This window comes from Topomyia yanbarensis, chromosome 2 (genome assembly GCF_030247195.1).
Source record: "Topomyia yanbarensis strain Yona2022 chromosome 2, ASM3024719v1, whole genome shotgun sequence".
NCBI classification, from domain to species: Eukaryota; Metazoa; Arthropoda; class Insecta; order Diptera; family Culicidae; genus Topomyia; species Topomyia yanbarensis.
Window position 1 is genome coordinate 355,325,877 of NC_080671.1, and position 11,500 is coordinate 355,337,376.

At 41.2% G+C, this 11,500-nt stretch overlaps 1 protein-coding gene across 1 annotated transcript; it reads left to right on the forward strand.

The window, feature by feature from the left end:
* Positions 1-4,181: 4,181 nt before the first annotated feature.
* Positions 4,182-5,003, forward strand: LOC131681469 (uncharacterized). The gene is made up of 3 exons (XM_058962275.1): positions 4,182-4,283; positions 4,339-4,887; positions 4,937-5,003. Exons 2-3 carry the CDS (start codon positions 4,428-4,430, stop codon positions 4,978-4,980), a joined length of 504 nt encoding a protein of 167 aa, XP_058818258.1. The 5' UTR covers positions 4,182-4,283; positions 4,339-4,427; the 3' UTR covers positions 4,981-5,003.
* The last annotated feature ends 6,497 nt before the right edge of the window (positions 5,004-11,500 follow it).

Here is an 11,500-nt window from a genome sequence, read left to right on the forward strand (position 1 = left end):
GGAGTGGCGGATCTTAACCTTTTTTGTACCATGGACCCCTTAGAAATCACCCTGACTTATTGCAGATCCCCACGGATAAACATCGATTTTATGTTATTTTCAGTTTGTTAGGAAACATGACTTACCATTTCAATATGCACTCGTAAAATATATTTTTTCTTCGCGGACCCCCAGCAGCGACTTCACGCCCCTCTAGGGGTCCGCGGACCCCAGGTTAAGAATCACTGTATTACATGATCAAGTGGATGTAAATGCTGACGTTACCGTTTATACCGATTACTGCTTGAATATGTTGCAACATCTGTGCCAAAATGTCAACCTCCCAGGAAGCCTCTCTGGTCTAAAGCCATGCTTCGTAATCTGAAATGTACCCCTATCAAAGCTCTACGTGCGTATACAAATCGACAATTGCCTATTCTCAAGCGCTTTTTCGCAATGGCTAGTACTGTAAAAAGGTTATGTGAGCCACGTATAACAAAACTTACGACGAAATCCGAGGGGCTTTTAGACTTTTTTAATACGAAGGACCACATACAAAACCGCATAACTTTGAAAATCCGCATAAAAAACGAATAGTTCTAAAGGTTTTGAAGTAAGAAAGTTTAGAAATGCATGGAGTAGGGTCATATGAGCCAGCTTAGAGTTTTCCGGCTTCGTAACTCTTTGTCTTCTGCAACGCAGGAGTCAGGATCTTTTGGCATTAAACGCGAATCACCTGAGTCTGCGGCATGTCCGGACAAACGCAAAGTCAAAGTGACTCCCCGGAATCGCAGGACTGACCTCGGCACCTAACGAACCAGCATCGAAATAACGATTTCGAGAGAAATTTCAACGTCGGGAAATTTCTCCGTCGGAGTAGATTAGTAGATATTGCTACATTTTATTAGAACATCTGAAGACATAGCACTTATTTCAGAACAATCCTTAGATTGTTCTGAAATAGTGAATACATCCATATCCACCGCACCAACGGAAACCTCACGGGCCGCGTTATCGAGCTCGATGACAGATGACGCATCGGTCGCGAAGGCACTCGAGAAGTAGCTGTAAAATAGGGAGCATTTTGTCGCCGTCGTAGTCGCTACTTCGCTATTGTGGACCAACCTATACGGAAGACTCGTTTCCTTTCTCTTCGTATTAACAAAAGTCCAGAAGCCCTTCGGATTTCGTCATAAGTTTTGTTGGATGCGGTTCACATATCCTTTGTACAGCTATTTATTGTAACTGCGGTACTCATTACTTGCTATTGCGAAAAAGCGCTTGAGAATAGGGTATCGTCGATTTGTGTACGTTTGTAGAGGTTCGGCAGGGATGCGTTCCAGATCACGAAGCATTGCATTCGATCAGGGAGGCTTCCTGGGAGGTTGATAATTTGGAACGGATTTTTAAACACAGTAAAGGAGTAATCGATTACTCCACTTGATCAAGTAGTACACTCCGGTCGATCAGCATTAGGGAGCGGCGTAGTGCTACTAAATCAGTTTTGCTAAAATTACGAAGCGCGCTCTATAGAGTCCAGATTGAGCTGCGTAATAGAGCAATCAAGTCGTTTTCTGGAGGAATGTAAACAGCTCCAATAAAGTAGTTCTTTGTCTGCGTAGTAATCTTCCAAATTACTTCAATGCTTGATGAACTATCCACACCAAATACACAGGAGACAAATGTGGAGGAAACAGCGTTCGAAATTCCCACGCCGCGACCATGGATACTGTTACGAGCACCTCGATCCGTAAGATAAACCGCGTAAGAATCCCCGAAGAGCTGATCGCCGTCAAGAGCAGCTAAGTACAAGTCCTCGATTTTCATCCTTAGCCCTCTGACGTTTTGATAGTACAACCGACAACCTTCGGCGCCACGTGTAAAGCGTCCCGACATATTGGAAGGACGTGATGTACCCGATTACAGGCTAGAAGCCAGAAGGTTTTCAGGAAGCGGACTGTCATTTAGAGCAAAATACTCGCCTGAGAAGGGAGTACGGATGACCTCCTGACGACCTCCAAACGCAGGGCCGGTACGACTGAGCTGGTCGCTGGCTGGTAGCACGTGGTACGGCATAACAGGCGTCCCAGTGATGGCAGTGCAGCGTGAATTTGTTTGTGCAGTCTCGGTAAAGGCGGCGAAACTATGGTTCTTCGTAACGGTGACATGTTGTGCAAGAAAGGAATTCGGAAGTCGGCGATGTAACGTTTGCTATTTCCCATCAGCTACTTTGTCGTCATTGGGCTTTCCCGCCTGGAGTTTGGAATCAGTTTTGTCCGGGTCCACGATTGTGTTTTATTGACATGCCGATGAATTCTTGAAACAGCAGGTCCTCGGGCCAAGTAGACGGATTAGTTGCTATCTGTTTTGTAATCAAGGCTAATCCTAAACGACATGAAGGACAAATTAGTCGTGTAGTTACCCTTTGGTATTAAACGTACGATATCAGTGGTGCCTTCAACATTCAAACATCGAAAAAGGATTTTCTGAACGTTGCTGTTGCTGGTCATTCAACGTTGCTGTCGGGATCATAATATGATGAAAACTAGACAAATATAATCAGAATTTTAGCGGAAGTGCTTCAGGAGTAATAGAAGTAACGAACAGGTGACTTAGGTCAATCACATTTGTTCATGGTCATTTGTAGCACGTACAGACTGGCCTTGATTTTTATGGCGACTCCCAGTCTAGGCCAAACTGGCGTATTCACTAGAGCGAATTGGTTTATCATTCGTTCGATGTACATACATGGTTTTGGTAGACGGTCAAACGGTCGACTTTTTAGCTCAACGATTCAACAAATGAAGAAAGTTGTTGAATTTGGGATAGAAGATTTTTAACATTCGGTGTGGCAATTCCCGGTTGAACTTTAGCAGCAATATAAGAGCGCACACTCCTTCCATTGAGCTCATCGTGACACGGTCAGCAGAAAAAGACAATCTTTCCCTGCGACAGCAATTCCTTGTTTGCGCGATGGTTAAAAGTTATCTCTAAAGTAGAGGTGTGGTTTAAAAGTTGGATGTAGGTCGGGATTTCATCCGTGTGATGTCTAAGCTCATGTCCAATTATTATACTTGCGCATCTCCACTGTTTTGTGCTTGCAGAGGGTAATCATCGTGCTTGCGGAAAGGGTTACCACGAAATTGTGCATGTTGTTTAGCCGAACAATCTGAACTATTAAAATGATGATTGATATTTAGATTTTTGAAATATGAACGAAAATTAAAACGCAAACTTTAGAATACTTTATTTCTAAAAGGTTACTTAAAGATATGAGGACACCGTTCAATTGGAAATTTCTTCACCTTCCCAATTGAACTAAACGATTAATAATACAAAGTATGCTTTCAGAGTTAGAGGTATTTTAAGACAAACAAGTTATTTACATAAAACAGTTGAGATTTGGTAGACGTAGAACGATTTTTTCCAAATTTGAACCTCTATCACGCCTCGAAAGGTTCTTAACCATGAACCAAACACCCTGTATATCTTGAAAATGTCATTTGAATTGCTATATTTGCATAACTCCTAAAACTTGAAGAATATCATGGCTCTCGAAGTGGAATGAAAGTTTTGAAAATATAGATAATGCTTATGGTGAAGAATTTGTGAAAGTAACGAAAAAATCTTTGATTATTTTCGAGCAACGTTCTGACACTCAAAATAATAAACACAAAATGAAACCATGTTAAATCCACAATTAAACATTGATTCTACCTCATTTACTATCTCATTTTGATATCACAATAATCTGGATTGACAATTTTAATTGTGTAAACTGTGTTATATTAAATACTGCAAAGTGAATAGTGAATAGACCTGCGGATAATCAACACATGGTTTCATTAGAAAAATTTCTCAAACGTTAGGTGGAATAAAAACATTTTAGAGGAGAGGGCATAGTATAGTTGGTAAATCAATTTCCTTGTACTGGAAAGCTTATTGTACCAGCTCCACGCACATAGGATTGGAAAATATTCTAACCCATAAAAAAGAGACAAATTACTCCAAGTCTAAAACCTCTATAATCGAAACAAGAAAACGGTTTCATACATAGCCCCTCTAAGGAGCGAACAGTGCAAATGATCAAACCGATCAAACTGTTACCAAACTGGCGTATTCAGTCGATTTTCATAAGCCTTGGCATATATGCAGGGTTACCATGACACCCAAACGTAAACATGCTACGCGAATAGTTTACGGCGTTGAATGCAGTCGACCATGAATACCTACGGCAGGAACAGCAACTGAATATGCCGTATCCCTTGTGACAGTTAGAGATAGGGTTAGGAACGGATACGAAGGTAAGTACGGCAGCTGTTCCATTTCACAGCAATAATTATGCATTTGATCTTCAAGGACAGAGAAACTAAATTCAAATGTATAAGCGACTTTCCGGTGGCAACACGTGTTCGGCCAGCAAAGCGTAATATTGTTTGGGAAGCACTATGGATCAGGACACTGCGGCTTTGTTCAAGAAATTGTACGACGAAATCGACAGGTTGTCTTACCAGTCGGTGTGTGAAATAAATTTCGAAAAGTCGGAAAACGTAGCGGAAACAGTGGCAACCATTCCCAAATCATGTGAAATTTTACAAGATTGTGATATCGATGAATTGATTGAATACTCAAAAAAGTTTGTAGAAAAGACTAGGAATGAATTCGGAGATAATGCAAAACACTACGAAGAGCATGCTGTTCAATGTTCAAGAAATAATAAGAAACTTAACAAAAAGTTGAATACACCCCCGAAGTGGGTGAATAATAGTCAGAAAGAGACCAATCGAGCAACGGCTATTCGAATTATCAAGCGAATTCCGGAAACTACATCGGTTGTAAATCCGACGCCTGTGGCAAATGTCACTAAATATATGGCAGTTTCTCAATTGAACAACCAGAAACCTGCAGGTAAACATAAATTGGTACGAAATATTGGTACTAACATAAATTTTATAAGCCCGAAATCTACTAAGCAACAGAACAGTATTGCCGAAGCGATAACGCCGAGTTCAGCCAACGTCCCCCCAGTTGTAAAAAAGCCCGTTACGCCTCAGTCTTCTGGCCGAATCTTTAGGTTTTACAACAGTAAGTTAAGCCCAAGCCAGCTGTGGGAACAGCAGCATCCGGAGCTGACATTTGAAAGCTCAGAAAAAAGTTTCTTTCCTAGAAGAATTAAAAAGACTGCATTGGTTGATAAACAAAACGATCATCTTCAAGTCTCTAGCAGTAAAAACCTGAAAATTGTTCACCTTTCTGAAGGATTGAACACTTTCGAAGTGATTTCAGAAACAGAACCAATTTCAGTGCAAAAGTTAGTTGATGCAAATGTGCCGTTATCAGAACCAGCAGTTCCAAAAATCACGAAGCATCTCATTCCAGCGATATGCATCAAGGGAGATTGGAGAGCCAACTTGCACATACAAGAAATTTGCAGAATCAACATACTGGATAAGAAATCTGATGACCTTGTGCCCGTTTGTCCTAATAATTTAAAGTACCTGGAAATCAGATACGACCAGCCATCTGGGATGAAACCTACTAAAGAACCACCGAAGCCGGTCGAGAATATGGATACACCATTCGAAACAGACAAGCCTTTGCAGGAAAAGCCACGTGTTGCTTCTAGAAAAAGCACTTTGGCGCCAAAAATCAAACTAGAAACGAACAACGATCCCGGCGTCAACAAATACTTACAGCCATTCATTAACCATAACAAGAAAATCACTGGCTCGAAACCCGCATTGCTTCTTGATCTGACCGACAACGATTCTAGCTCGGAGGAAAGTATTGACAATATTATTTTTCAATCTGATTCCAGCGACATCGACACTATAGATGGAGTTACGAGGCTGAACCTTAAATGTCAAAAAAGTGATAAAAATCTATCGCCCAAAAAATCGGAGCAAATTTTGAACAACTTGTCCAAGATACCCAGGCTGTCAAGCCCGCCGAAATCTGTTCAACTGCAAGTACCGTCGCCACCAGCGTGTCGCTTATCTAGTCCCCCAAAATCACCAGTATCAGTACTGAGTAACACCGAAGTGGATTCCCCTACCACGTCGCCGGAAGCATCGCAATCGAAAAAGTTTCTGGGAAATCTAAGGATTTGGAAGTCCGCCATCCAAGCACAGTCGGAAAATATGAAACTCGGTAACCAACTGTCGGATAACCTAGACATTTTGCGACAGAACATGGCAATAATTGCGGGAGAAACCAAAAATATCACCGAGATCTCTCGAAATTGTGAGCAGAGTCTACAGCAGATTGAAGTATTGAAGGAACGGTACGCAAAGAACTTGGACAATCATTTGCCAGTAGCATCAACCAGCCATTTAGATCGAATGATGACACCGCTGTCGAGACATACGGAATGTTTCTGTTTTGGATGCAAGCCTACAGTTGACACGTTTGAGCAAAGTGTAATTGTCGAACCGGTAAGCGATCACAAACACTTCCAAAGGGCAGTGCTCGAACAAAGTCCAAAGTATTCCAAGATGATCAAGAAAATTTGCGAAGATGGTCGAAATCAAACTTTCAAACGAGACAACCAAACCTCCAATGCGGTAGTGGAACGAGCAGCAAAAAAGTTTCTCCAATCATGTAATCGTTCAATGAGCAGATCTAGCATGGGCAAATCTGATACAGTCTTCTCCCGGCCGAACTCCTCAGGGTCGGACCATTCTTGGAATGGATCGTATCGATCAAGCAGTTCAAATAATAGTGTAAGCACCAGTTCCAGTTGGTTCGAAGGTGATCTGAATGATGCAAATCTTCCGGTTGGAGAATCTTCGTCGGCGGAGCCGTCAATAGGAGCTTTGAGCAGTAGTTCATCGGCGGGAGAACTTTCAACGAGGGGTTTCTCTCGCACGGTGAGAAAATCGTTGTCAGATGAAGGTGAAGTGTTTAGCCTAGGAGAAATAAAATAGTACCAATAAAGTTTTATCGTACTAATAAACTAGTTTATAATTGTTGAGAATGTGTTCATCTTTTTTCATATAGATTCCACGCTGCTCTTAGACATTCAAGCTTCATCGTTTGGGGTTAAATTATGGTACTCGAGTTTTGCCTTCAAAAAGAACGAGTTTCTCAAACTCGTTTAAAATCATAATGCATATTGTGTTGGCTTGCTAAGCCGAACCATGTTTCGATTTCACTGGGTGTCATGAAGCTTAATCAGAGCTGCTTTTCTTGCGGGACATCAAAATTGACTAATTGTTCGCTCGGGAACACAACTTGTGTCTCCGCGTCAATCCGGCGACAGCTTAGTCCGGCGCTAGCTTAGTACAGGTATACTTTCTCGTATTCTTCACTTCCGCAATAAATGCATGGCAGGGTTCTCGTTGCATTGAACTATTGGGGTGAATTTTCGTCGTTGCTCCTGTTTTGTTTTCTTCCAGAGTGGGCACTGGTTACGAAAGTAACGAGGTTCATTGCATTCGAAGCATCGTAGTAATCTCTTCTTTGTGGCTTCATTTAGAACAATTACAACAGAATCAGCGTGAGTTAGCATTCCATGTATATCTTTCAAAGTTTTATGCTGAACCACTTCCTCTGGTAATAATAAATTTTCTTCCCCAAGTAATGTTTCTACAGTTGAATGCAGTATGCATTCGAGTTCGACACAGACTTGTATGCATTGAAAAAGGTTCACTAATGTCTCCGATGGCCACTAATGTTTCACTTCGTAAATAGGAATGAAGTAAGGCATCCATGCACTGTTTTGCATACTTGCCATGCCTAATCTTCTCCTTTGAAATCGAGCAACAGATTTCACCGATAACCGCATCATTCATCTTGCGCACAGCGTTTTCGCTATATTACTTGTGGCGCCGCTTCATCTTCTGATGTTGCATTCGGGCTCGGAAATTTTAATAGTTTATCCATCGGTGTAGTCTTCAATGTGTGCTCTAGTTCGAGACGCGTCAAATGGTGCTTTAGACTCATTTCAATGGAGAAAACTCATTTCGTTTCCGTTAAAAACGTCAACCATGACACCACGCAGTCGGATCAACATCATCGTCGTCGCATTCACAACTAGAATGTCATCGAGTGTTTCGTCCATTCCTCGGGTTGACGTAAACCTAAAGCTGCCACCTGCAGCTGAATCGTTGAACTGACAACTGCTTCCACGTGAGTATCATAATATCATAGCATCATAGGTGGGATTTTCTGTGGTCTGGTTTTTAGCAACCTTCCAGAACGGCTTTGAATAAGCGTCCATTTTACGGATTTTCTGACTGAGTCTATCATTTTTGAGTCCCTGGACATGGATGTTTATCAGTTTAGTTAGATAACTGGCAGCCGCCTTTTCGCTGGAACTGTCGCTAAAAAAATTCTAGCTCTAATAATACTTTTTGTTTCGGGATCGGGTTGAAGTTGCTTACTTACAATCGGTACCTTGGGGATGCATTCTTCTTCGGCGGTAGCAATGGCATTTTGAAGATTTGCCACCGCAAGATCGATGTCTTCGATGAACTCTAGCTAGGCTTCGCTGTTGATTCTGGCGTCGGCTCATCGCTGGAACTCTACCCAGTTTACTCGGTGGTAGTCCTTCCGTTCACGGTACTACCGAACTGAAGGTGTGTAGTATCTGGTAGGTGATCGGAGCTCAATTCGTTGGTTGTTGATGGTGTCGAGGCCGAAACATTTGTGAGGAAATATCGATGATAGCCGAAGCACCTGTCGGCGATGTATACGTTGGTTCGTTTGGAGCCTAAACCGAGAAGTATCCCAGTTGCAACTCGTCGAAAAGCAGATAACCGTTGTTGTTTCGGCGGTTTTCCCATGATTCGTATTTCGCGTCCAGATAGCCTGCTACAATTAACTTTTTCTTGTGCCGCGTCAGTTTCACCAGGTCGTTCTTGAATTGTTGCGCTTTACCTTGTTCTTTTTAGCACTGCCGGGGGCAGTAGGCAGTGGCCCATTTGTAATATCTATTTCGATCCCCAATGTTTCGATTGTGGCCGTTCGATAGTGCGTCTGCATCGTGAATTTGATTTGATGTTTTATTGCGGTGACTACACCTCATCCCTTTAAGTGTGTTCGATTGACACTTGATACAGTGAATCCCGAAAGACTGAAATTGTCACCGAGCTTCAGATATATTTCCGTGATGACGATTATCTGCACCTCTTCTCTAACCATCAGGTCAAATAATTTAACGGCCTTGTTTTTACCGCATTCCAAAGGAGAATCTTGAATTCACTAACGTCCATATTTGGGGGGTTATTCTGACGGTCACTTTCGGTGAGGTGACACAAATCTCACGTGACTAAGGTGATCGGAAATTTTCAAGTCATCTCACTTAAAGTGAGAGATTTCACCAAGGTGACAATTTTTGTCACATTAGGTGACCAAGGGAATATGGAAAGTGACTAATGGGGGTGACTTTTGGAATAAGAAAAAACGATGCAACTGAGGTGAGGCGGTTGATAATTCGAATTTTGATTGTCGATTTTATTTTTTACATTTTAGCAACTCTGTAAATCTGTTGGAAATTTGTAATGAAATATGAGTTTCTATAATTTTATTAACCATTGAAATTAATTTAACCAGTTTTTTGTGACTCTGGTATATGAAATATTTTTGAGATTGGAGCGACTAATGGAACTATCTGCTGCACAGCAATTTTTTAATTAATATTTGCATCAGAGGGAATGTGTTAAAGGTTTAGAGTTATCAGCGACCATAAAAGCACTGATGAAATAAAAGATGACAACAATATAGCTGTTGGTTTTTTAGAAGTAATAGTTGTCAAACAAAAAGTCATTTTGTGTGTGACAAATTTGTTTTTGGATATCATTTTGGGATGTGGAGGATAGTACAAACAAGAGGAAATAGGGAAAGTGACAGTTTCAGGATGCGCTTGAAACAGTTCGTTACAATCAAAAGGTTGTTGGAGATAATAAGATTTGTTTGCACTGCTGTTCGTCTGTGGATAGTACTTACCAGCTAAAAATGAAACTTCTGATTTCAATTTTTACAATGTGATATAAGAATAAATAAACATAGAAGCTTTTTAATTTTATAACATATATTTTATTTAGGCCATCAATCAATATAGCTGATCGGGAATGCGCCTCTTCTTGGTATTGAAAGTCAATTTTAGAGATGTTTTGATGGGATCTAAAAGCATGTTCTATTACGGCATAGATCATCTTTTAAGAGTATCTAGCTCCAGGGGAAAATAAACTCATCGTTACATGTAAGATGTTGGTTATTTATGTTACTTTTTGTGGGTTCGCGGCTGCTCTCATCCCCCGGGGATAGTCGTTGCGATTCCGGAAGGGGCCTGCTTAATTCCCATCGCTTGGTATTGACGTTCTGGGGTAGGAATGGAAAGTATCTTTTTGGTCTTCGGGTATCGGGCACGTAATTTGTTGTTAGAAGATTTTGGGATCTGGTTTAAGGTTCAGCTTCGTTCCTAAAGTTCTGGATTTATCCGCTTACTTCTGTTAATGTCTTCTGCTGCGGCGGGCCATCGAGGCGCGCGATTGTCTTTTATGTTTAGAGTGTTAAGCCAAGATTGCCCGACACACGGCCTATGTAGTCCGCGACGACGGCCTGTTGTCTCTTTCAAATTCTATGTTGCTCCTTATATAGTTCACCGGCAACTTAAGTCTATGCTATCTAGTCTAGTCTATGAAATTATTGTGTTACATATGTATTTCGGAAATTGTGTTCCTATTGAAAATAGTGAAAAAATAATAACCACTAACAAATTGATAACATTATTATGACGGACATAGCAGGTATCCATAATTACTCTATATGGTCATTGCCGCATTTTTCAGAAGTTTTCTTGAACCAAATGTCCATCTGATTCGGCTCGAACAGTTTACACCGACACCGACCCTTGAAGGCTACTCAGCATTTCTAGAAGTTGCTGTACTTGGTCGAGCTAAATAACCTTTCCTGATTTAGCTTCATACCAAAGGTCAAAAGAGTCGACAACTAGCAGGATCCACATGTCCCCCACCCAAGTGAATTGATCTATCCACTTGCACACATCTACCAAAACCAGCCAAGAAGACTTCCGAACCAATGAGAATAGACTATAGATTAGCCAGCGCCATCACGTACAGTTCCTAAAATTATATATGTGTTAGTGCTACTTACAGATTTCATTTCAGTGGTAGTAAGTGATTCAGTCCCTCTTGTAAAACTCACTTACTGTCCTCATATCTTCCGACATTTCATCGAAACCTCAATTTCTTTCGGAACTCGTACATGAGACGCTCAAGGAGCTTTACTGGCGCAAGAAAGACATTGTATATTACTAAATTTTTCACATTCCCTAATCTTATAATCAACAAAGGCCAATTCTAATGCAGAAACGCTAATGATGTGACCATCAAGAATGCGTCAGACAACGAAGTGAAAACTGCCAAATAGGAGTTGAGGACAGCTTGGAGCAACATCTGATGTTCCTCCAAATGTATGTGATCCAAAACTGACTTGTATAGCTTGTATAGCTTACATAACTAGTCTAACTTTTCTCCTTTCACCCACGAAAACAGCT

What these genes read in the sequence shown, in the direction of transcription:
- LOC131681469 (XM_058962275.1), top strand. Translation starts at nt 4,428, where the DNA reads ATGGATCAGGACACTGCGGCTTTGTTCAAGAAATTGTACGACGAAATC. An exon ending in GAACAACCAGAAACCTGCAG is followed by an intron (nt 4,888 to 4,936) that starts GTAAACATAAAT and finishes AAATTTTATAAG; the next exon opens with CCCGAAATCTACTAAGCAAC.